Here is a 27,098-nt window from a genome sequence, read left to right as displayed (position 1 = left end):
AAAAGATGTTCGAAGTCATAACTAACTAAAGAATACAGATTAAAACAATGTAATACTCCTTTTTTGCCTATCATATTGGCAAATATTAAAAATATGGATAATACTCAGGGATGTTGAGGGTGGAGGGAGTAATCCTCACCCTTATACCATTGATGGAAGTGGAAACTGGCATAAGCATTGTGGGAGCAATCTGAGGTACTTGTCAAAAATTTAAATGCACAAAAATAACCTCAGCTTTTCTACTTTTAGGAATCTAGCCCATGTAAAGATTCAAATAACTGCTAAAGGATATATGTAAAAAGATGTTCACTACAGCATGATTTGTAATAGCAAAAAAAAGAGAGACAGACAGACAGACGCCCGTTCTTCAATAAAATATCTGGAAACACTCTAAATGTTCAGCAATATATGAATAGTTAAATACATTGCCATATACTGATAACGTAGAAAACAACAGCTATTGAAAAGAATGCATTAAATCTGCCTGTTTTTACATGGAAGGATATTCCTGATATATTATTGAATGAAAAAGCAGGAAAAATATGCCCAGCATATTATCAGTACAAATATATATTACACACACACTCACATGCATGCACATGCACAAACACACACACAGATATCTGTTTATTTGTGCACAGAAAAAAATTTAAAGTATACCAATATTATTTCTGTTACCTCATGGACTTGAGGAGGTAGGGAGAGGAAAGACTTTCACAGTGTATTTCATACATTTATGAATTGCTTGATTTGTTTTTTAAATACAATTACATCTATTACTCTTAGAATTAAAATTTTAACCTAATAGTTTTTCTAATTAGTAATATTACAAAGCATTATTAAGTCACAATAAATATTTATAGAGTGCCTACTACATGTATAAAGCACCAGTGTAGATGGTGATGAACAGAACTGACGTGCTTATCAGAATTTGTGTGTGTGTGACACAGAGAGAAAGAGACAGAGACAGAGGGAGAGACAGAGAGAGGGAAAGAAAACAAATAAGAAAAATGGAAAAAAATTATAGGTGATAAGAGTTATTGCCTAGAGGACTGCTTTAGATATAGGATAGTTGGGTCTCTTTTGAGGAAGTGACATCTGAACTGAAGTGTGAAAGTTAAGGAGCCAGTAATGTGGAAATCCAGGGTAACAGAGTTTTTTAAGGCAGAGAAAACAGCAAGTACAAATGTCCTCAGGTGGGAATGAACCTGGCATGTTCAAGAAAGAGAAAGAAGGCCAGTGGCTGGAGATTACCAACTAGGAAGAAGAGTAATATGAAATGATATCCGAAAGGAAAGCAGAGGCCAGCCAATCACATATAAGAGCAGGCTTATAATGTACCTTAATAGTTTTCCTAAGTAGTTTTAAATAGACTCCTTTTCTTCAATTTAACATTCCATGTTTCACATATTAGAGTAGTTATTTGTAACTTACTGAGGCAGCTATTCAAATCATGCTATGAGGCTGATGTGTCTAGATGAATAACTCAGCATGTGACCCTATTTGAAGTCCACCATCTGTATCCTTATGCAGACATATTTTTCTTTAGTCTTTGCATAAGTAGTAAAGCTTTTGGACTGGTTAAATGTTTTTGGTGTGTGTATACACACACACACACACATACACACATCCTGGGGAAAAAACCAACTGCTGGGGGTTATTGATAGCAGTCTATAGAAAGTAAAGAGATCTAAGTAAGTGATGGTTCAGCTAGATAATATCTCCATACATGTCTTTAATCCTATATTTACAATTTCTTTGTGGTTTCTAGGTATATATTACATTTCATGGGAGAAATTATACACCATATCAATAGTTGAGAATCTGGTGCTCTGTAAATACCTGGGGGAACATCAAGCATTTATCATATTGGCCCTAAAAATTTAGGGGTATATTTATTTGCAAACTCTTCCTTTACAGATAATTCAAAGTAATGTTTAGCATGAAGCATAATAAATTCTGAATTTTTGTACTATAATATTTTATCCATTATGAATAATGTCCCTATATATGACATTTTTACCATCTAAGGCTCACAGAATGAAGAGAAGGCAAAATGTCGTTACATTTACCAATCATTTAGAACATCAAAAAAAATTTTTTTTATAGATCATTAGGATTTTATTCATCACATCTAGCTAGAAAGCAAATAATTCATCTACTGGTTATTGTTTTGGGGGAGAAAACTCCCTTTATTTAACTACAGAATGTAATCTCTAAGAATTTCCAAGCATTTTATAAATTTATGTCAGTAAGTAGACATGTAGATGTGGGAATATTATCAGATAATTCAAGATAATTCCAAGATTGCACCTCTGAACACTGACTCCTATTCACGTGTTTTGGCTGTTTCTGTAATGGGTGGGGGAGGGGAATGGTCATTTTAGCCTGTCTGGTCTTGGGAGGTTATTGTTGGGAAGCACTGCAGTTTCAGCCTCATTGACTCTTATGAAGAACGGCTAGAATTAATGGGCTTGGGAGGGGGACAGGAAACCCAAGTTACAAAATATTTCAGGGTTTTTATGATAACAATCAGCACTTTAAAAAAAATTATTATCTTTTGGGGAACGTACACAAGAAAAAGAAATTTGTTTCATCTTTTCTGAAATTGCCTAGTTTTACAATATTGTTTCATCTCAACTTAGCAAGGAAATTCAAATGGCCAATAAATATACAAATAAAATACACTGTCAAAAACTTTTAAAAATTTAAAAATGCCCAAGGTTGGTAAAGGGAAACGAAAATCCTCATACATTATTGATGGTAGTATAAATTGTTACAAGCTTTCCAAAGGATAACTTGATAATATGTCACAAAAGCCTTAAAAGAAATTCATACTTTTGACCCAGCAATTCCATTTCAAGGAATTTATCCAAGGAATTATTCATAGATGTGTGCAATAATATAGCTAAAAGGAGATTTATAACAGCATTGATTATAATAACTCCAAACTGTAAATAAATAACGAATAATAACTTATTTAAATAAATTATGGTACGTCAATAAAATAGAATATTATGCTGTCATTAAAAAAGTATGGTTGAAAATTATTTTAAAAACTTAAATAAAATCCTCTGATCAAAAACCTCCAATGGGGTTTCCCTGGTGGCGCAGTGGTTGAGACTCTGCCTGCCGATGCAGGGGACATGGGTTCGTGCCCCGGTCTGGGAGGATCCCACATGCCGCGGAGCGGCTGGGCCCGTGAGCCATGGCCGCTGAGCCTGCGCGTCTGGAGCCTGTGCTCCGCAACGGGAGAGGCCACAACAGTGAGAGGCCCGCGTACCGCAAAACAAAAAACCTCCAATGGCTTTGCAAGCCACTTGGAAAACAATCTAAAATCTTACCAAGTCCTATAAGGATTGGTTCTTGGCTCCCTCTCCAACCTCACGGAGGACAATTCTCCCTCATTCAACTCTTCCTCTTACTCAAGCATACCAAGGAGCTTCAGTTTCAAGACATCTGCACTTGCTGTCCCTCACCAGTCTGGAGCACTGGTCCCTTGGTCAGCTCTAGAGCCTACATTCTCACTTTTAGAGAGGACTTCCCATCAATCTACGTTCTCTTGTATGCCTCGTTTTTGTTTTTCTTAAATCAATAATTATATTTTATTCCACGTTCACCATAAAATCCATATAAATGCTACAAAGATAGAGATGACATGTTAACCACATAGGAAGATAACATAAATTTGGAAAAATATATAAATTAGGAAAATATAAAATTAGAATTTAAAATTTTCTGGCTAGGCAGAAACTTGAGATAATTTTTAACAGTAAAATTTAATGGAAATAATTATCTATTTGGAATATATATGCCTTGTTTTTCTTCACTGCACTCATCACCACCTGATGTATTATTATGCAGTTATTTTCTAGTCTGTCTCCCTCCACTATAATTTAAATTCAATGAGAGCAAGGACTTTATTTTATATCCTGCTGTATCTCTAGTGCCTAGAACAGTGCCTGGCTAAAAGTAGGCATTCAGGAAATATATTGAATGAATTTGCTGAATGAATGAATGACATGGAAAAAATGATCTTTATATACTAAGTAAAAAAAAGAGATGCAAGACAATATATATGGTATGATTTCATTCTCTACATACCCACCAAAGAATAGGAAAAAAAGGCAAGAAAGATGTCAATCAAAATGTTAGCAGTGGTTTATAGGTAATTTTTATATTTGCTTTTCTATTTTGTAAAGTTTCTGCAACAGACAAGTATTATTTGCATACTCAAGAAAAAGAGTGTATGTTTTTTTAAGTAATAAATAACAACCTACCAGTCCATTTAAGTTCTTTATGTTGTTTCTTCCTAAAGACAATATTCTCAAGTTTTCTGTAGAGGAAAGAAAACAATTTTGGTTTATTAGAATCATATTACACAACTGTTATAAATCTAATATAATAAAGCTTTAATACATTTATATAGGGACTTCTCTGGTGGTGCAGTAGTTAAGAATACGCCAGCCAACGCAGGGGACACGGGTTCAAGTCCTGGTCCAGGAAGATCCCACATGCCACAAAGCAACTAAGCCCATGTGCCACAACTACTGAGCCTGCACTCTAGAGACCTTAAGCCACAACTACTGAGCCCGCGTGCCACAACTACTGAAGTCTTGTGCCTAGAGTTCGTGCTCCACAGCAAGAGAAGCCGCCGCATTGAGAAGCCCACGCATTGCAGCCAAAAAGTAGCCCCGCTCACTGCAACTAGAGAAAGCCCGTGTGCAGAAACAAAGACCCAATGCAGCCAAAAAGTTAAAAAAAAAAATTTTTTAATTAAAAATACATTTATATAATAAATATTCTTATATAATAAAAAAAGGCTGTATTAATAAAAAATGGTAATCAAGTAAGAAATAACATAGATATATCATTAAGGTAAACACTACAATTGCACATCATGTCAGTGTTAAATTTTAAATGGTTAGCTATTTGAAATGCATGGTTTTAATACTACAAGGATAAAATAAGAGTAAAGAAGATTTGAACTTTAAATTTGGGAGCATATATATTTCAAACCTCTTATGAGGACTTACACTAGAAAATAGAAAATATATTTGGTCCACCTTGCTCCACAAAGGATTAGAAGTGAAATCAAATGAATCAGTATTTTAAAAATCTTTTGCTTTCATTTTTTTAAATAATTAGATTGTGATTGGTTAAAAAATGTCTATTTTTATTTTTTAAAAGAATGTTTCTATTTTTATATCTATAGGCTATTTCTGGAAGAGAAAAGTAGAAACAGTGGTTGGTTTGGGGGAGGAACTGAGAGTCAGTCTATGGTCAGAGGAAGATATTTTTATTTTTATTTATTTATTTATTTATTTATTTATTAAATATTTATTTATTTATTTATTTTTGGCTGCAACGGGTCTTAGTTGCAGTATGCGGGATCTTCATTGCGGCATGAGGGATCTTTTTTTCTTTTTTTTTTGCGGTTCGCAGGCCTCTCACTGTTGTGGCCTCTTCCGTTGCGGAGCACAGGCTCCGGACGCGCAGGCTCAGCGGCCATGGCTCACGGGCCCAGCCGCTCCGCGGCATGTGGGATCTTCCCGGACCAGGGCACGAACCCATGTCCCCTGCATCGGCAGGCGGACTCTCAACCACTGCGCCACCAGGGAAGCCCATGAGGGATCTTTAGTTGAGGCATGTGGGCTTCTTAGTCGTGGCATGAGAACTCTTAGTTGCTGCATGTAAACTCTTAACTGCAGCATGCATACGGGATCTAGTTCCCTGACCAGGGATCGAATCCAGGCCCCCTGTATTGGGAGCATGGAGTCTTACCCACTGGACCACCAGGGAAGTCCCTGGAGGAAGACATTTTTAACTGTACCCTCTTCTGAACTATGTGCATAAAGCCATGTACATACATTATTTTTCAAAATTAAAATAAAAGATTTCTAGTAAAACACAGGAAACCTCACTTTTGTCCTAAAAATCTACTGTGATTACTTATGCATAAGTTATACATTTAATTTTCACAACTTAAACTTCTATAACTATGCTGTCCAGTATGGTAGTTACTAACCACATGTGGCTATTCAATTTAATTAAAATTAAATACGATAAAAAAATTCAGTTTCTCTGTCACATTAATCACATTTCAAGAGCTTAATAGCTACATATGGCTAGTGGCAACTATATTGGTACAGTGCAGATAATTCTATTGGATGGCACTGTTCTATAACATCCATAAATCAATGGTTAAGAGCACAAATCCATAACTGAGTTCCAATCCTAACTCTCTAGGGAAGTAACCAAACCTCTTAGAATCTCAGTTTTCTCATATGTAAAATGAGGAAGTATAGGATCTACCTTATAAGAGTATAAGGATTAAATGAGAGAGTTGTCTAAAATATTCAGCACAAGGCCTAATCCATGGTAAGTACAAATAAATGATGTATGTGTGTGTGTGTATCAGGCATATATAGCGAGAGAGGAGTCAAGAAATTACCAAGGAGTTTGGCCTGAGCAACTAGAAGAATGCAGTTGTCACTATCTGAGACAGACACACAAGAAGTTGGGTTAACTAGGGCTGGGGAAGGACATCAGGACTCAGTATTGGACATGTTAAGTATGAGATGTCCAGTAGACATCCAATGGAAATGTCGGGCAACTGAATGTGTGAATCTGGAGTTCAGAGGAGATGTATGGACTAGAGATATAAATTTTGGAGCCATCAGCATGTAGAAGGTAAAGCCATGATCTGGATGAGATAATCTAGGGAGTAGGTGAAGACAGAAAAGAGAAGAGATCCAAGAACTGAGTCCCCAGATACTCCAACATTTAAAATTTGAGGACATGAGACTGGGAAGAAGTAACCAAAAAGGCAGGAGAAACTCAGAAGGGTACAGTGTCCTAGAAATCCAATATTGAAATTGCTTCAGAGAGAAAAGAAATCATCCATGTCAAAATACACTTAGGTCAACTAAGTTAAGAACTGATCCCAGAAATTAGAGATAACAGATATATACAAATCTTTTAAAGATAGTATCTAACTTAAATATATACAACTCCTTTTTTAAAAAATGCACATGAAAATGGCAATGAGAGTCTAAAGAGATCTTATTGCTGTATGGGGAAGTAAATTATGATATCAAACTTAATAGATTAACTCTTCTAACATTACAGAATTATGTATTTTCCATATTTTATATGTTGCATAAGTAGAGAGCACCACTAGAAGGAAAACACTGTTTTTTTCTTCTTAGGTCCTGACGAAATCAAAACAATATCTTAAAGTTTTAGTAAACTAAAGGAGTATACTTTTTTACCAAGAAACTTTACTTTCTAATCTTTAATATGAGAGTATTAGTATTCACATTGTACAGCTTTTTAGTCACAGTTTTGAACATAGTCATGTCATACAGTTTTCTAGTCACAGTTTTGAAACAATATATATTGCTGTTAGAGTTATTCTGCCTTATAACCCCGCTGTTAAATAGGAATACCTACTTATTTCAGATCCTCTTATCACAGTATAGTAGGTAAGACTATAGTGCTCATGAAAGGAAAGGGGTGGGAGGCAAGCTAGCGTCATATGTTCAATCTTTTGCATGAATCAGTTGGCTTCATAGTCACAGACAAAGTGTATTCTCTCCATAGACTGCAGAAATACCATTTGTTATAAGCAGAACTAAACTGAGATACATCAAATATAGCAAATACATGGTACAAATGCCTATTCTCTCTCATTCCATGCCTACATCAGATATCAATAATTGATCAAGGTACTCTTTTCCATTGAATTTTTGGAACTCTTCTTCATATGACTTTCCTGAGAGTCACTACTAATTGACCAAAGAGAATATGAGTTCAAACCCATTACCAGCCTTATATAGGTTTTTCATATTTTCATTTTCATATTGTCACAGTCATGTTTTTATGAAAGAAAAGCATGTTATCCATACTGATAAATAATGTTATCAATTTAGTCTCCTTTAAGCAAGTTATTTCAAATACAGACAAAGAATAGGGAATAAAATGAAACATAAATTGTTTAATGAGTCATGGAATAGACTGAATCATCTTATATACAAATCTAATAGTAAACACTTCCTCTCCAGCACTATATAAATACTGAGTGCAACTTTGAGTACAGTACTGGGGGGAATGGAGATTTGGAATAGAAGATAGATTAATAAGATGTGATGTTTGCCCTAAAGGAGCTCATTATCTGAAGAGACAGAACATATTCCTCACTAACTATAATAACAGCTAATATTTCTTGAGCATTTATATGCACTAGGCACTATTCTAAGAACTTTATACACACCACTCATTTAATCTTTACAATAACTATAAGAAGTAAGTAATTATTATTATAATCTAAGGTAGACTGTTATAAATGTTCCCAAGAAAGAGTAATTATTATGATGATGGAGATTAAAGAAGTCTAGGGGTCTCCCTCTAAATGACATTTAAACTTGGCATTCTTAACCTTAATTTTGTTTCCTGTAGGGTTTTCCTGCTAGAGGAAGGGGCTGTTCTCAATGAAAAGCACTGCACTATCAAGTGCACAAAGTCATAAAAAAAGAATTATATGTTTGGGTGTGAAGAGGATGTCACAAGCTTTTAGATGACCCTGAATGCAACCTTAAGGCATCTGGTCTTTACTAGGCAAAGGGGAGGCATTAAAGATCTCTGATCTGGAGGAATGATAATGAGAACAATATTTTTAAAAAGAAAACTCTGGTGTCAGTGCTGAAGGTCAATGGAAGAACAGAAAGATAGGAGACAAGGAGATCAATTGGGAGGCTATAACAGAAGTTGTAAGGCAGTGTTTTTTCAAACTGTGGGTCATGTGAAATCAACTTAGTGGGTTGTGACAAGCATTTAAAAAACAATGAAATCACGCTAAAAAAATTTATACTGGAACCTATGTTATAAGGGTAACTATTGTTTTACAAATTTTAATCCAGTTCATATGCATATGCTATATTTGATATGTGTATTCATACGAATATATATATATACTGAGTCGTTAATTCAAAGGTATTTCTTACTGTGGGAAGTGGTAAAAAACATTTGAAAAATATGACCTAAGGGGGAGATGATGAGGGTCTAAATTAAAGCTGTAGCTCCTGGAAATGGAAAAGCAACAAATTATTTGAGAGTTCTTTTGAAGAATAGAGTTAACAGGACTTACCGATGAACTTGCATGTAGGGCTTGAGGGAAGTAAAGGGAAATATGATACACTAAATAATGGCTCACCAAAAGATACCTATATCCTAATCCCTGGAACCTGTGAATGTTACTATATATGGGGAAAAAGTACTTTGCAGATATGATTAAGTTAGGGATCTTAAGATGGGAGAGTATCCTTGATTACCCAGGTGTTCCCTAAATGCAATCACATGTATCCTCATAAGAGGGTGACAGAGAAAGATATGACATAGACAAAAGAGGAGAAGGCAATATGACGACAGAGGCAGATATTGGAGTGACACAGTCACAAGCCAAGGAATCTGGCAGCCATCAGAATCTAGAAAAGGTAAGGAAAAAATTCTCCCCTGAAGCCTCTAGAGAAGGTGTGGCCCTCTTGATTTTGGCCCAGTGAAACTGATTTCAGACTTCTGGCCTCTAGAACAGGGAGGGAATACATTTCTGCAGTTTTAAGCCACCAAGTTTCTGCAGCCACAGGCAACTAGCACAAGGAGCCTTGGCAACTGGGAAGATGTTGATGTCATTAACAAAGACAAGGAGCATAGGAAAAACAGGGATGGTGAAGAATAAAATTTTAAATATAATAAGTATGAAACACAAGATAAATCTGAACAAAAAAATATAAAAAACCTCATTTTCTATTTAAGATATGTCAATTCTAACACTACAAAAACTTTATAATGTCTTTAAACTGTTCCGGTTTCATGTTATCTCTACTTTTCTTTGGATAATTAAATAAGACACATGGTTTATATATTCTTTCTGACATCCGACAATTACTGCGGTTAAAACAGGTGCCAGCTTCTAGGATTATGTAGTGCCTCTGGAATGTTTATTCCAAATAACTACAAAATCCAAGAACCATCTGTTACTGTGGATCACTTACTTAAGCCATTCAGGTTTGCAATTTTTTCAATGCAGTTTGTAGACAGTGAAAGCTTCCTAAAAAAAAAAAAAAAAAAAGGAACACTTGAATTAATAAGAAAAAAATGTTAATGGTATATCAGAAATTATTCCTCAAGTGTCCACAGAAGATGATATTTAAGTCACATTTCCTTTTACACTGAATCCTTTTTTCCCTCTCAGACATGACATGTATTCCTTCATTTAGAAATCTTCATACTTTTTCCCTGATTACAAAAGTTAATATACACTATTGTATAAAATCAAAGAAACCTTTTTGAGGGTAATTTGGTGTTATCTATTAAATTTTTAAATGCATGTATTCTTTGACCCAGTAATTCATTTCTAGGAATATGTCCTATTGAAATACTAATACAAATGCCAAAAAATATATGAATTAGATTATTTACTGTATTATTGTAATAGCAAAAAAGTGGGAAAAAATTTATAAATACCCATCAGCTGAGGAATACAGATAATGAAATACTATCTGCCACTAAAGCAAACAATATTGGGCTATACATACCAACTTGGGAAAATGTCCATGATATGTGTATAACAAAAAGTTATGTAATCCTAACCACCCCACACATTCCCCCAGAGATAATGACTTTTAATAGTTCGTATATATTTTTCTAGATTTTTTTCCTATACATACTTTAATTGTATAAAAACAAATTTTTAAAGGGAGCATAATTACACGTTATTAATCGTTCTTTCTTGACAAAAATGTTTAATGTCTTAGTAAATATCATGCAAAGAATATAACAAAGGCTAATTTTATTGAACGCTTTATGTGTGCCTAGTATTCTTCTAAGTATTTTACATGTATTAACTATTTTAACCATCAGAACAATCCTATGAAATAAGTATTATTATCCAAATTTTACAAATGAGGAAACTGAGGCACAAAGATGTTAAGCAATTTGCCTGATATTATACAACCAGAAAGTAGCACAGGCAAATTTAAGACACCAAAAAACTGACTCTAGAACATATGATCTTATCCTTCTGATTTGACCTGAAGGGGAATTCTTCTTTTTTTTTTTGCTTGAAACACTAAAAGCAATTACTATACACTGTAAATTACTGGTCAAATCTGTGTATTTTCTAGTCATTCCCCATTCTCAAGAACAACCAGTTAAAGTGAAAAATGGACTGGAAAATCTGGGACTACGGTTGGGGAATGTTTCTTTAATTGTTGTTCAGGCAACCTGCTCAAAGAGTGTCAGCAAAAATATGAACAGGGTGACTCTTTCTAAGCAGTTTCCAAGGTACTTTGGTATGGGGTACAGAACCTTCTCAAATGCTTGCCTTTGAAATGGCTTTATGATAAAAAGATATTTGACGACTTTGGAATAATTCTCTTTGAAATCATGATTTTTGAAGCCAAAAACACATCTAAGGTGGGTTTTTATGTAATACATTGTGTTCTCATCACAAAGGAGAAGTTGCATACAATAACTAAATACGTTTGCTTTTCCCTTTAATTCCAAAGACAGATATTAGTCTAATGCATGAGTTCACAAATATGCATCTAAGAGTCATTCAGATTGCTTATTATAAATACAGATACCTAGTTTCATCAGTAGATTCTGTTTCTATAAATTTGGAGTGGGACAAGGAGATTCTTATATAGGTAGTCAGGGGGCCACAGTTAGAAAAACACAGGATGAAGAAATCAGAAAAAACCCCAAGTGATTCTGTAACATTCTACACCCCTGACAAGACACTGCAGCCTGAGAGCACGGTTACAAGGTGTCATGGTATATAATTGCCTCAAATTAGCCACAGAACCCTGCTAAAAAGTGTGTATTTAGAAAATAAGTTAAAAGGAATAAATATAGATCTGATACTTAAAGCTTGGATAAATAGGATTACAAATAAATGTAACTTGATCCCAAATAGGAAAAAAAAATTAGAAGGCTCTATATCAAAATGCTGAGACTTCCCTGGCAGTCCAATGGCTAAGACTCTGCGCTTCCATTGCAGGGGGCAGGGGTGAGATCCCTGATCCCTGGTCGGGGAACTAAGATCCCACATGCCCTGCGGTGCGGCCAAAAAGTTAAAAAAATAATAAAATAAAATAAAAAACAAAATGCTAACACTGGTTCTCAAAAGGTGTGCAATTTTGGTTGATATTATTTCCCTTTCTTTGTGCTTTTAATATTTTCTAGTGTTTTTTTCTTAATTATTTTGTGTCCCTCATGACTTTTAAAGAGGGCTCTTTTTTTGGCTGCGTTGGGTCTTCGTTGCTGTGCGCGGACTTTCTCTAGTTGTGGTGAGTGGGGGCTACTCTTCATTGCGCTGTGCGGGCTTCTCATTGCAGTGGCTTCTCTTGTTGCGGAGCACAGTCTCTAGGCACGTGGGCTTCAGTAGTTGTGGCACGTGGGCTCAGCAGTTGTGGCTTGTGGGTTCTAGAGAACAGGTTCAGTAGTTGTGGCGCACGGGCTTAGTTGCTCCGCAGCATGTGGGATCTTCCCAGACCAGGGATCAAATCCGTGTCCCCTGCATTGGCAGGCAGATTCTTAACCACTGTGCCACCAGGGAAGCCCTTCTAGGTGCTTTACAATGTATTTTCATAGTTTGAAAAGTATTTTTTAAAGCAGTATCTCTATGCCTCTGAGTAAGTACAGTATTGACTTTGGTGGATAATCTTACAAGAGGAAGTACTAGATTTTATGACAGAGAAAGTTTAATTGTGTTATTTAGCTTCTCCTAAGAGACAAGGAAATTTCTATTCTCCAGGCATATTGTAAAAATTATACTGTAAAAAAATACAGGGGCTTCCCTGGTGGCGCAGTGGTTGAGAGTCTGCCTGCCGATGCAGGGGACACTGGTTCGTGCCCTGGTCCGGGAGGATCCCACAGACTGTGGAGCAGCTGGGCCCGTGAGCCATGGCCGCTGAGCCTGCGCGTCCAGAGCCTGTGCTCTGCAACGGGAGAGGCCACAACAGTGAGAGGCCCGAGTACCGCAAAAAAAAAAAAAAAATACAGTACAGGATTATTCAGGATTACTCTATTAATAATCCTAGAAACCAATAATCTTTTATGTTTGGCTTTGCCAAAGTGAGAATCAGAAAAAGAAAGAAAGAAGGGAGGGAGGGAGGGAGGGAGGAAAGAAGGAAGGAAGGAAGGAAGGAAGGAAGGAAGGGAAATGAAGATCAAGAAAATAAATATATTTTTCTAGTTTGTGTATTTAGAAAAGGAAGTGAAACTTAACAGCAATACTAGAAAGGAGGAAAAAAGACAAGAGAACTTACTCGCAATTAACAAGCATGGACAAGGACGCATCCATCTTCTCTATAGGGGGAATCTGGGCATACAGCTTTATCTCTCTGGCTTCGGATGGCTTCTGACTGGTTTTCTCTTCCTATGTTAAAAATTAATTTGGAAGAAAATAATCCAAATGTGGAACTAAAAAAGGCCAAAATTTCTCAAGGCTTTTCAATGTTTATTTCAAAACAATTATTAAAATTCAATAATTCTGTACATTCCTGACAGTTTACTTATTGACAACATTTACTTACTGAACTTGATAACTAGCCTTATACATGGCTGATTCAGATAATTCACTGTTAGGTCTCAACCAAATGGAAAAGAGGAGGAAAGAAAATAACTTTTATTTCCGTAATTTAAAAAATCCTTTTAGAGCCTATCAATTAATAAACAAAACACAACAACAAAAACATTTTCCTGGGAAGAATTCCTTGTCCCTAAACAAACTTTTCCTAAGTATCAGATTCAGACCTATAAGATCAACTCTTTCTGTCATCTCATCTTTCTGTTCCTACATACAATTTAGTCAGAGCTAGAACCACCAAATACCAAGAATTTGGGAAGATTTTCTCTTTATGACAGAGCTGAGGTCAAATTTATTTGCTCTACAATAATTTACTACTAAATTCTACCCTAGAGTTTAATTTCAGTACTAAGTATGCAGTTTAAATTTTAATTACCAGTATATGCTGCCTAATAATAGTTTCTAAGTACCTCAATACTTAGAGTTAGCTCTCTCTCTCCAACAAAACAAGAAGATCCTACAGCTCAGGGACCATTTTCTTGCTTTCCTATATTTTCTATAACCTGATATTAGACACAAAAGAAGCTTGTATTTAAAAAATCAAATCACAACACATCAATAACAGAAAATATATAATCAGTTGAAAGAGATCTAATACACATTCACTCAGTATTTTTTTTGTGCCATGTACTTATAGGTTAGGAGATGAGAGACTGACCCCAAGTAGATCCTTAATAAATGTTGGGTTAATGAGTGCAAGAATGAGCATAATGTCTTCAAATAATCTTAAAGTCAAAGATTTATGGCCATAATGTAATCTAGAAATAGACCTACAAACCAAACCAAAAAACCAACCACTTGTTATTATAAATAAATAAAATAAAATCCTAAAATCTGATTGAAGGAAATCAAATCTAATACTAAGCCTACTCCACACTTTTTTATTAAACAAAACAGATCTTTCACTAAGCAGAAAAAATTTTTTTAATGTAATTAGAGTACAAAGAAGTTTATAAGCACTAAAACAAAAATTCAAATATTTCATTATCCTATCCTTTTGTCTATTTTCCCTAGACACCAAGTTTCTTGAAAGAGTTTTTATTTGAAGCCCAGCTACAAAAGCAAAAGATACATTATTATACAAAAAAACAACTGATAACATAGTCAAATATGTTATCACTGGGCATAGAAATTGAGGAGCCATCTCTATACTCTATGGAAATTCTATCTATAATGCTGAAATACAACTGTTCAAACTTTATAGAATGTTATATTCAAAATATTTGTTTATATTTAATGCATTTTTTACAATGCAGTTTCCTCTCTAATATTACTATATGCTTTTAAAAATGTATTTTGTGTATGTATTATGTATTTTTTCCAGATATAATGATATATAGCACTGAATAAGTTTAATATATACAGCATAACAATTTGACTTACAAAATCATGAAATGATTATCACAATAAGTTTAGTGAACATCCATCATCTCATACAGATACAAAATAAAAGAAAAAGAAAAAAATTTTTTCTTGTGATGAGAACTCAGGATTTACTCTCTGAACTTTCATATATAACATACAGCAGTGTTAATTATATTAATCATGTTGTACATTACATCCCTCGTACTTATTTACCTTGTGACTGGAAGCCTGTACCTATTGACCATCTTCATCCAATTCCCCCTACCCCTACTCCTTGGCTCTGGTTACCACAAATCTGATGCCTTTTTCTATGAATTTGTTTGTTTGTTGAAATATAATTGACCTATAATACTATGTTAATTCCCAGTGTACAACATAGTGATTCAATATTTCTATACATTACAAAATGATCACTATTTTTTACAGATTTATTGAGATATAACTGACATATAACATTGTTTATGTTTAAGGTATACCATGTGATGCTTTGATACATATATACATTGCAAAATGATTACCAGAAAAAGGTTAGTTAACACATCCAGCACCTCATATAATAATTTTTTTGTGTGCTGAGAACATTTACGATCTACTCTCCAGACTTCCCTGGTGACACAGTGGTTAAGAATCTGCCTGTCAATGCAGGGGACATGGGTCCGAGCCCTGGTCCGGGAAAATCCCACATGTCATGGAGCAACTAAGCAACTAAGCCCGTGCGCCACAACTACTTAGCCTGTGCTCTAGATCCCACAAGCCACAACTGCTGAGCCCACATGCCACAACTACTGAAGCCCACGCGGCTAGAGCCCATGCTCCACAGCAAGAGAAGCCACCGCAATGAGAAACCAGCGCACCACAATGAAGAGTAGCCCCCGCTGGCTGCAACTAGAAAAAGCTGGTGTGCAGCAACAAAGACCCAACTCAGCCAAAAATAAATAAATTTATTTTTTAAAAAAATCTACTCTCTTAGCAACTTTCAAGTACATAATACAGTATTATTAAATATGCTGTACATTAGATCCCCAGAACTTATTGATCTTATAACTGGAAGTTTATACCCTTTGACCAACTTCTCCCCATTTCCTCCACTCAACTCTGGCCATCACCATTCTAATCTGTTTCTATGAGTTCAGCTTTTTTAGATTCCACATGTAAATGAGATCATACAGTATTTGTCTTTAGCTACCTGACTTATGTCATTTAGCATAACGCACTCAAGGTCCTTCCATGTCGCAAATGGCAGGATTTCCTTCTTTTTATGGCTGAATAATATTCCATTGTATACAAATATACATTTTCTTCATCCATTCATCCACTGATGGGCATTTAGGTTGTTTTCATGTCTTGGCTATTGTGAATAGTGCTGCAATGAACATGGGGATACAGGTATCTCTTTGAGATAGTGATTTCATTTCCTTCAGATATATATGCAGAAGTGGGACTGCTGGATCACATGGTAGATCTACTTTTAATTTTTTTTTTTTTTTTTTTGCGGTACGCGGGCCTCTCACTGTTGTGGCCTCTCCTGTTGCGGAGCACAGGCTCCAGACACGCAGGCTCAGCGGCCATGGCTCACGGGCGCAGCCGCTCCGCAGCATGTGGGATCTTCCCGAACCGGGGCATGAAACCATGTCCCCTGCATCGGCAGGCGGACTCTCAACCACTGCGCCACCAGGGAAGCCCGGTCAGATTTTTTTAATTGAAATTTTTATTGAGACACTTGAAAATTCATGTGCAGTTATAAAAAATAATACAGAGAGATCCCTTATACACTTTGCCCAGTTTCCCCCAGTGGTAACATTTTTCAAAACTATAGTATAATATCACAATCAGGATATTGATATTGATGCAATCCACTGATTTTAATCAGATTTTCCCAATTTTATTTGTACTCACTTGTACATACGAGTGTGAATGTGTTTGCATGTGTGTATTAAGTTCTATACAATTTTATCACCTCTGTAGGCTCATGTATCCAATAACACCGTCAAGATAGCTAAACAGTTCCAATACCACAAAGATCCCTTGTATTGAATGGTCATATTTAAATAATTATCCAAAAATTCTCTTTATGTAGTAGAAGAAGTAAAAACTTATAAACTCACCCATCTGGCTAGGGCTTCTTTGATTGTTGTTGCTTTTGCCTTAAAAAGAGAAGAAAAAACAAAGCTGTCTTTATTGGTGTGATTTGTTGACTCAATTTTCATGCAATAATTATTAGCCCTGGCATCTACCGTTAAAAAGATTAAGTTCTTTTTTTGAGACTTTATATGCAAAGAGAGGGTTTTAATTTCCTGAAATCAGAAATACTCATTTAAATATCTCTCAGAGAAATTAAGGAAATCGTGATGTAATGTCAGATACTTCACTCCCACTTGGTTTACAAAAAACATATAGCTTTCAACACTGATATTAAAATATATCTTATTTCATTGATTCTAAGATTTATATCTTCTTTTATATTTTAATATCTTTGAAATTTGGATACATCTTACAACCAGGAACAATTTATAATTGCTGCAGCCAGGTAGCACTGATGAAGTTTTAGAAAAATACTAACCATCTTGGACTTCCTTAGTAGTGCAGTGGTTAAGAATCCGCCTGCCAATGCAAGGGAAACGGGTTTGAGCCCTGGTCCGGGAAGATCCCACATGCCGCGGAGCAACTAAGCCTGTGTGCCACAACTACTGAGCCTGCGCTCTAAAACCTGTGAGCCACAACTACTGAAGCCCACGCACCTAGAGCCCGTGCTCCACAACAAGGGAGGCCACTGCAATGAGAAGCCCGCGTACCGCAATGAAGAGTAGTCCCTGCTCGCCGCAACTAGAGAAAGCCCACACACAGCAACGAAGACCCAATGCAGCCAAAAATAAATAAATTAATTAATTTTTTAAAATTAACCTTCTTATTTAATATACATACTATATGCATTTTTATGTTTATCAAAGGATAACATATGATAAAAATCTATATGCCTAAATACATTTAAAATAACTGTCAATAAGTACAAAATAAAAATTCTAAGTGATACGAAATTATGCCATAGTTTAATTCTAACTTCTTATTTTTCTTTCTTAGTAGAACTAAAAATAATGTCGCACCTTATAATCAATAGTATCTTAGATTCAATTTATATGATATTAAAAATTTTAAAGGTAAGAAAAGGAAGACATTCTTTGACTCATTGCTGGAGCTCATTAAAAAAAAAGAGAGAGCCCTAAACAATAACAAAAGGAATTATGTCTATGAGATAAAGATACACTAATAAATAACACTTGAGTTAAAAATAAAATTATAAATTTAAGTAAAATAATAAAATTAAAGACAAAGAATGTCAATATTTGAGGAATATAACAATTAAAAGCAAACTTATGCTTCAAATACATTAATTTAAAAATAAGAGAGGGACTTCCCTGGTGGCGCAGTGGTTAAGAATCCACGTGCCAATGCAGGGGACATGAGTTCGAGCCCTGGTCCAGGAAGATCCCACATGCTGGGGAGCAACTGAGCCCATGCTCCACAACTACTGAGCCTGTGCTCTAGAGCCCGCAGGCCACAACTACTGAAGCCTGCGTGCCTAGAGCCCATGCTCCGCAACAAGAGAAGCCACCGCAATAAGAAGTCTGTGCACCACAACAAAGAGTAGCCCCCACTCGCCGCAACTAGAGAAAGCCTGCACACAGCAATGAAGACCCAACGCAGCCAAAAATAAATAAATAAAATAAAATAAAATAAAAATAAGAACAGGGAACTATATTCAATACCCTGTGATAACCCATAATGGAAAAGAATATGAAAAAGAATGTATATATATATACATACACATATATATAACTGAATCACTTTGCTGTATGGCAGAAGTAAACACAACATTGTAAATCAACTATACTTGAATAAAATAAATTTTAAAAATATAAGAAAGAACAAGAGATGGAAAACAAATAAGTTAAGCATTCAAAATGTTTGAAAAAGTACATCATGAAGGCAGAAGGAGATACAAAGGAAGAAATCAATGAAAACAGAATGAGAGGAAAAAAGATTAACAAAACTAAAAGTGGGTTCTGAAGTCTCTGGCAAGCTCAACTGAGCTAAAAAGAGAGATATACAAATTTAAAATATAGAATAAATAAGGGGAAGTAACACAAATATCACAGAGATGTTATTTATTTATTTATTTATTTATTTTTGACTGCATTGGGTCTTCATTGCTGCACGCGGGTTTTCTCTAGTTGTGGCGAGCGGGGGCTGCACATCATTGCAGTGTGCGGGCTTCTCATTGTGGTGGCTTCTCTTGTTGTGGAGCATGGGCTCTAGGCACGCGGGCTTCAGTAGTTGTGGCATGTGGGCTCAATAGTTGTGGCTCACGGGCTCTAGAGCACAGGCTCAGTAGTTGTGGCGCACAGGCTTAGTTGCTTTGCAGCATGTGGGATCTTCTCAGACCAGGGCTCAAACCTGGGTCTCCTGCATTGGCAGGCAGATTCTTAACCCCTGTGCCACCAAGGAAGTCCCATCACAGAGATTTTAAAAATAAAATATTATAAGCAAATATACGGTAATAAGTTTGAAAACCTAGACTAAGTATGCATTTCTAGAAAAAACAAAAGTGCCAAAACTCACAAGAAGAATCAGAAAATTTGAATAGACTAATTACTATTTAAAACATTAAAAAGATAATCAGGGCTTCCCTGGTGGCACAGTGGTTGAGAGTCCTCCTACCAATGCAGGGGACATGGGTTTGTGCCCCGGTCCGGGAAGATCCCACATTCCGCGGAGCGGCTGGGCCCGTGAGCCATGGCCACTGAGCCTGTGTGTCCGGAGCCTGTGCTCCGCAACGGGAGAGGCCACAACAGTGAGAGGCCCGCGTACCGCAAAAAAAAAAAACAAGATAATCAGAGATTTACCCTCACCTTCCTCCCCTAATACCCCAAGCCTAGATAAATTACAAGTTCTACCAAGCTTTCAGGGAACAGATATTCCTTGTTATACAAGGTGTTTCAGAAATCAGAAAAAAGAGGGAAAGTTTCCAACTTATTTTACGAGGCCAGAATAACCTTGATGCCATAACCAGATAAGGAGCCCTCTTTACTTTTCAAAACAGATTTGAAAATCCTAGGTACAACATTAGCTCTCCAAAGTCAATGGTGTATAATGATCATGATCAAAAATGGCTTATGCCAGGATCATAAGGATTGTTTAATAACAGAAAAGTCTATAAATGTAAATCATTTATTAATGGATTAAAGGGGGAAAATCACATTTATTTCAGTAAGTGCAGAAAGAGCAGTTGATAAAGTTCTACAGCTGATATTAAAAGCTCTCAACTAAGGGTTAAAGTGAAATTTCTTACTTGATAAAAGCTACACATCAAAAAGCTTCAACAGGGGCTTCCCTGGTGGTGTGGTGGTTGGGAGTCCGCCTGCCAATGCAGGGGACATGGGTTTGAACCCTGGTCCGGGAAGATCCTACATGCCGCAGAGCAACTAAGCCCGTGTGCCACAACTACCGAACCTGCGCTCTAGAGCCTGTGAGCCACAACTACTGAGCCCATGAGCCACAACTACTGAAGCCTGCGTGCTTAGAGCCCGTGCTCCACAACAAGAGAAGCCACCGCAATGAGAAGCCTGCGCACCTCAACGAAGAGTAGCCCCTGCTCACTGCAACTAGAGAAAGCCCGCGCGCAGCAATGAAGACCCAACGCAGCCAAAAATAAATAAATAAAATAAATTAATTAAAAAAATTTAAAAAGCTTCAACAAACACCACAGTTAAGGGAGCAATTCATTCATTTCAGCAAATATTTATTGATTACCTCCTATGTACCAAACGTTCTTTCACTTGCTGAGGATATATCAGTGAACAAAACAAAGATCCCTGCCTTCATGGAATTTACATCTACTGGCAGGAGACAGATGGTAAATAATATAATAAATAAATAGATATAAATCATATAGTATATTAGAAGGTGACAATTACTAAGGAAAAAGAAAAAGCTGAGCTTGGTAAAGAGTATCAGGATGTGTGTATATGTGTATGGAGGGTTTATTTTAAAAAACGTGGTCAACGTGGGCCAAACTGGGAATGTAACATGAAAAGCATTCTCAAACTCCTAGAAGAGAACATAGGCAAAACATCCTCTGACATGAATTATAGCAATGTTTTCTTAGGTCAGTCTCCCAAGGCAATAGAAATGAAAGCAAAAATAAACAAAAGGAACCTAATCAAACTTAAAAGCTTTGCACAGGGCTTCCCTGGTGGCGCAGTGGTTGAGAGTCCGCCTGCCGATGCAGGGGACATGGGTTCGTGCCCCGGTGCGGGAAGATCCCACATGCAGTGGAGTGGCTAGGCCCGTGAGCCATGGGCGCTGAGCCTGCGCGTCCGGAGCCTGTGCTCCACAACGGGAGAGGCCACAACAGTGAAAGCCCCGCGTACCGCAAAAAAATAATAATAAAAATAAAAAATAAAAATCTAAAAAAAAAAAAAAAAAGCTTTGCACAGCAAAGGAAACCATAAATAAAATGAAAAGACAATCTATGGGCTGGGAGAAAATATTTGAAAACGATGTGACTGACAAGGGCTAACTTCCAAAATACACAAATAGCTCATACAACACAGTAACAAACAAAACAAAACAAAACAAACAAACCAAAAAACCCAAACAACACAATCAAATAATGGGCAGGGGCTTCCCTGGTGGCACAGTGGTTGAGAGTCCGCCTGCTGATGCAAGGGACACAGGTTCGTGCCCTGGTCTGGGAAGATCCCACATGCTGCAGAGCGGTTAAGCCCATGAGCCATGGCCACTGAGCCTGCGCGTCCGGAGCCTGTGCTCTGCAACGGGAGAGACCACAACAGTGAGAGGCCCGCGTACTGCAAAAAAAAAAAAAAAAATGGGCAGAAGACCTAAACAGACATTTCTCCAAAGAAGACATGCAGATGGCCTATAGACACATGAAAGATGCTCAACATCATTATTAGAAAAATGCAAATCAAAACTACAATGAGGTATCACCTCACCCTGGTCAGAACGGCCATCACTAAAAAGTCTACATTGGAACTTCCCTGAAAGTCCAGTGGTTAAGACTCCACACTCCCAGTGCAAGAGGCAGGTTCGATCCCTGGTCAGGGAAGATCCCGCATGCCAAGTGTGGCGACCAAAAAAGAAAAAAAAGTCTACACTGATTCACTTCGCTGTACATCTGAAACTAACACAACATTGTAAATCAACTATACTCCAATAAAAAAAATTTTTTAAGTCTACAAATAATAAATCCTGGAGAGGGTGTGGAGAAAAGAGAATCCTCCTACACTGTTGGTGAGAATGTAAATTGGTGCAGCCAGTATGGAAAACAGTATGGAAGTTCCTTAAAAAACTAAAAATAGAGTTACCATATGATGCAGCAATCCCACTCCTGGGCATAAATCCAGAAAAAAACATAATTTGAAAAGATACATGCACCCCAATGTTCATTGCAGCACTATTTACAATAGCCAAAACATGGAAGCAACCTAAATGCCCAATGACAGATGAATGGATAAAGAAGATGTGGTACATATATACAATGGAATACTACTCAGCCATAAACAAGAAATAGTGCCATTTGCAACAACATGGATGGACCTAGAGATTATCATAATAAGTGAAGTAAGCCAGAGAGAGAAAGACAAATATCATATGATATCACTTATATGTGGAATCTAAAAAAATGATACAAATGAACTTATTTACAAAACAGAGGCAGACTCACAGACATAGAAAACAAACTTATGGTTACCAAAGGGGAAAGGTGGAAGGAGGAATAAATTAGGAATTTGGGAGTAACATATACATACTACTACATATAAAACAGATAAACAACAAGGACCTACTGTAGAGCACAGGGAACTATATTCAATATTTTCTAATAAGCTATAATGGAAAAGAATATATATATTTAAATATGTATAACTGAATCACTTTGCTGTACACCAGAAAACACAACATTGTAAATCAACTATACTTCAATAAAAAAGAAAAAATATTCTCTCTAAGATCCCAAACACATCAAGGATGCCTATCTACTATCACTGCTACTGTTTAACATAGTACAACAGATCTTTATCAATATTACAATAAAAGGAAGTACAAATTGAAATGATCAAAGAAGGAAATAAAACACTATGTGCAGATGATCATCTGTGTAGAAAACACAATAGAATAAACTAACAAATACTAGAACAGATAGAGTATAGCAAATGAAGAACTCTGTTGACAAGTTAGAAAAATTAAGAGATGATATTTTCAATGTAAAAACAACAAAGGACTACTATCTAGAATATACAAGGAACTCCTAAAATTCAAAACCAAACAACCAAAAGAGGCAAAAGTTGGTAAAAAATGTAAACAGAAAATTCACAGAAACTGAAAGCCAGATGACCAATAGTGAGGTATTTGAACTCAATGAAAATCAGAGAAATGCAGAGTAAAACAATAGGATACTAAAATACATCCTCAAATTGGCAAAAGTTGGAAAGTTAGTGAGAATGTAGAGAAATAGAACTCTCATGCATTACTGAAGTAAGTAAGAACTAGTATAGCCATTCTGGAAACCAATCTGACAGTGCCTAGAGAAATTAAGTATGCATAGACTCTAGGACCTCGCAGTGTCATTCCTGGGTATACTTCCCAGAGAAATCCTTGCATGGGTCCAAAAAAAGACACCTATAAGAACACTTACAAGTTGGAAGCAATCTAGTTGTCTATAAATTGGTTCATAAGGTCACTAGTTCCCCTACAGATAGCGGGAGTCAAAACCTGAAATGCCTAACGGACCAATAGACATCATTAATGTGTAAAGCTGGCCATGTAAAGAGGATAACCTCTACTTGGTTCTAGAAAACTGTTGGCAGGTGGACTTGGGACAAGAGTTACCCTAATATCACATTTCTCCAAATATGAAAACTCTGTTAATTGAAAGTAACACCCTTATTTTATGTACCATTAAGAAAGACAAGATGCTGCCAATTACATCACACCATCATATTTCAGTAGTACAAAAATATGAAAAAAGATGTGTCTGATAGTGAAATATGGTATTTCTGATTTTTCAGAGAAGCCAGAAATCTGCGTTTTGATGTAAAATATGATCATTTTTAAGACACTGTAAGCTAATTTTTTAAGTTAAAAAACTATGTGTGGGGGCTTCCCTGGAGGTGCAGTGGTTGAGAACCTGCCTGCCAATGCAGGGGACACGGGTTCGAGCCCTGGTCTGGGAAGATCCCACATGCTGCGGAGCAACTAGGCCTGTGAGCCACAACTACTGAGCCTGTGTGTCTGGAGCCTGTGCTCCGCAACAAGAGAGGTCACGATAGTGAGAGGCCCGCGCACCGCGATGAAGAGTGGCCCCCGCTTGCCGCAACTAGAGAAAGCCCTTGCACAGAAACGAAGACCCAACACAGCCAAAAAAGAAAAAAAAAACTATGTGGGACTGTATTTCTAGAGGGCCCCAGAACTACGAGTTTGCAGCCTCAGCTAGCTTCATCTAATTACTAGTTCTGATTCTCTATTTGAAGATTTTCAATAATTCTCATGTTTCATACTTTCAGAATTATTTAGGGCTAGTCATTTCTTCACCTAAATATAAATTTAGGTTCAAGAATTTTTTACTTTCCTTGGTTTTCAGCTAAATGCCTGTGGAATAAAGTAAGGAAGGCAGAGGGGAAAACTGCGTTTAAAAGAGTAGGATTTAGGGACTTCCCTGGTGGCACAGAAGCCGCCTGCCAATGCAGGGGACATGGGTTTGAGCCCTGGTCCGGGAAGATCCCACATGCCGCGGAGCAACTAAGCCCATGCGCCACAACTACTGAGCCTGCACTCTAGAGCCCGCAAGCCACAACTACTGAGTCTGCACTCTAGAGCCGGCGAGCCACAACTACTGAAGCCCACGCGCCTAGAGCCTGTGTTTCACAACAAGAGAAGCCACCGCAATGAGAAGCCTGCACACCGTAAGGAAGAGAAAGCTCCCGCTCCCCACAACTAGAGAAAAGACATAAAACAAATAAATTTATTTTTTTAAAAAAAAGAGTAGCATTTAATCTCGTGGTTGAGGTCAGGCATGATTTCCTCATCATTTCAATTTCTTGGACTCAATTTCTGCCCAGCTATATAGCAATGAAATCACAAAAAGAAGAAAACTAGTTAAACTTATTCTTTATAAATATTTCCATCAGGGGCTTCCCTGGTGGCGCAGTGGTTGAGAATCTGCCTGCTAATGCAGGGGACACGGGTTCGAGCCCTGGTCTGGGAGGATCCCACATGCCGCGGAGCAACTAGGCCCATTAGGCCACAACTACTGAGCCTGCGTGTCTGGAGCCTGTGCTCCGCAACAAGAGAGGCTGCGATAGTGAGACGCCCGCGCACTGCGATGAAGAGTGGCCCCCGCTTGCCACAACTAGAGAAAGCCCTCGCACAGAAATGAAGACCCAACACAGCAAAACTAATAATAAATAAATTAATAAACTCCTACCCCCAACATCAAAAAAAAATTTCCATCAGGCAGGACAATCACATACTTTGCTAAATAGCTTTGGCTGGGTCTGTAACTAACCAACAACATCCCTTTTTCAACTACTAGTTGGATCTACCAAGTATGTAAGCAAGAGAGTGCTCACTTTACGTAGGAGTTGAGGAGCATCACTAGGTAAAACCATTACTTCATAAAGAGCTTTGATTAGATAGCCCGCCGACAGATTTCAAGTCTAAGATAGCAGTATTTCTCAAAGTGTTGTGGGAGCCCTCCAATTTTAGAATCATTTGAAATGCACATTCCTGAATCCCCCCCAATTAATTAAACATTCATAATCTGCACTCCAACTTAGGCCAAAATCATACTCATGCATACTGAAATTTGAGAAACACTACCCTAATATGCTGTGTTAGAGAGGGTTTTATAATGTTACAATGTTACTAATAACTGAACTGACAGTCATTCAGAGGGCAACCTGGGCGTATCACAGGTTACAAATACTGCGGCAATCAGTGTTACACACATTCCTCTCGTAACCAACCCCACCCTCTATCTCGCCGGGGCGGGGGGGCGGATTACTCCCATGTAAAAAGATATCCTTATTCACACTCCCCCTTCCATCACCTTTCCCACTCTACTCCGCTCTTTGCTTTTTGCCCTCTGCTCTTTGCCCTCCCTTTTCTCTGCCAGAGTCTCTGGCAGAGATTAACCCAACCTCCAATCAGCCCCACACCACCCGGTGCCAGGGCTTCTCTTTCGCCTTAGGCCTCAGAATCTACCGAGCCAGCATCCGCTACCGGCTCCCTTCCGCTGTTTGAGGACCTCCGCCATCCTCAACCCTCCAGTTACCCTTTTCCACTTCCAATCTTCTCTCAGCTTTGGCTACGAGGCCTGGAGGGTACTCACCATTCCGGCGGTTGCTACTGTCACTGCTCTGGTTGCTAGGGCCCGCCGGGATCAGTGCGCATGCGCACCTCTTGGAGCTCTCCTTGGATCCCTACCCCGGCAGTGGTCTTTTCTCTCCGCCCTCAGTGTGGCGCAAGCAGGGCATTGTGGGACCGCGCGGTGTACGCCGGGGTCCTCCCGCTCCGCGGTTGCTAGCTACCCAGGAACTGCAAGCGCAGCAACTGGTGGCACGGAGGGGTCGAGAGCATAACCTCGTGGAGTGGTTGGGAGATGTCTTTTTCCCTTGTGAAAGTAATGTCAGCTAATCTGGAGTGACGTACCGGCTTAAAGTTTAAAACTTTGAAACCTCCCTGTAACAACTGCCACACCCCATAAAGGAACTTTAAAAATTCCCTTCCTTTGCAGATTGCCCTTCCCGTTCTCTTGACTCCCTGCTGTAATTTACCTAGTTGTCCGACTGAGGATACCCAGACACGGCTGCATTTCTTCAGTTAGCTTCTCCCAACCCCTTCAGGCAGCCTGAGGCGGCTGAAGCATGAAATGCTGGTTTTACATAACCGAGGTGTCTTTATACCCCCAACTATCAAATTAGCCAAAAACTAAAAATGTCCAGAGTTGCTAGGGGTATGGAGAAGTGGGGACGCATACATACACTGCTGTTTGTAATTGATACAG

At 37.6% G+C, this 27,098-nt stretch overlaps 1 protein-coding gene across 3 annotated transcripts in view; it reads right to left on the bottom strand.

Moving 5' to 3' along the window:
* Positions 1-26,697, bottom strand: part of DNAL1 (dynein axonemal light chain 1) — a 43,680-nt gene extending 16,983 nt beyond the window's left edge. Inside the window, exons 1-5 of one of the 3 annotated variants that reach the window (XM_004262219.3) lie at positions 26,424-26,697; positions 17,122-17,160; positions 13,332-13,441; positions 10,053-10,108; positions 4,281-4,336 (exon numbers count right to left, since the gene is read on the bottom strand). In XM_004262219.3, coding sequence (XP_004262267.1) covers positions 4,281-4,336; positions 10,053-10,108; positions 13,332-13,441; positions 17,122-17,160; positions 26,424-26,426 — 264 coding nt within the window. In that variant the 5' untranslated portion in view covers positions 26,427-26,697. Of the gene's footprint in view, positions 1-4,280; positions 4,337-10,052; positions 10,109-13,331; positions 13,442-16,202; positions 16,521-17,121; positions 17,161-17,576; positions 17,920-26,423 lie in introns of those variants that run through there. The other 2 variants (XM_033440068.2, XM_033440161.2) reach the window with 2 other exon arrangements.
* Positions 26,698-27,098: the final 401 nt, after the last annotated feature.

Source organism: Orcinus orca, chromosome 2 (assembly GCF_937001465.1).
Source record: "Orcinus orca chromosome 2, mOrcOrc1.1, whole genome shotgun sequence".
Lineage (NCBI taxonomy): Eukaryota > Metazoa > Chordata > Mammalia > Artiodactyla > Delphinidae > Orcinus > Orcinus orca.
Note: the sequence above shows the minus strand (reverse complement) of the source record. Positions and strands in the feature narration are given on the sequence as shown.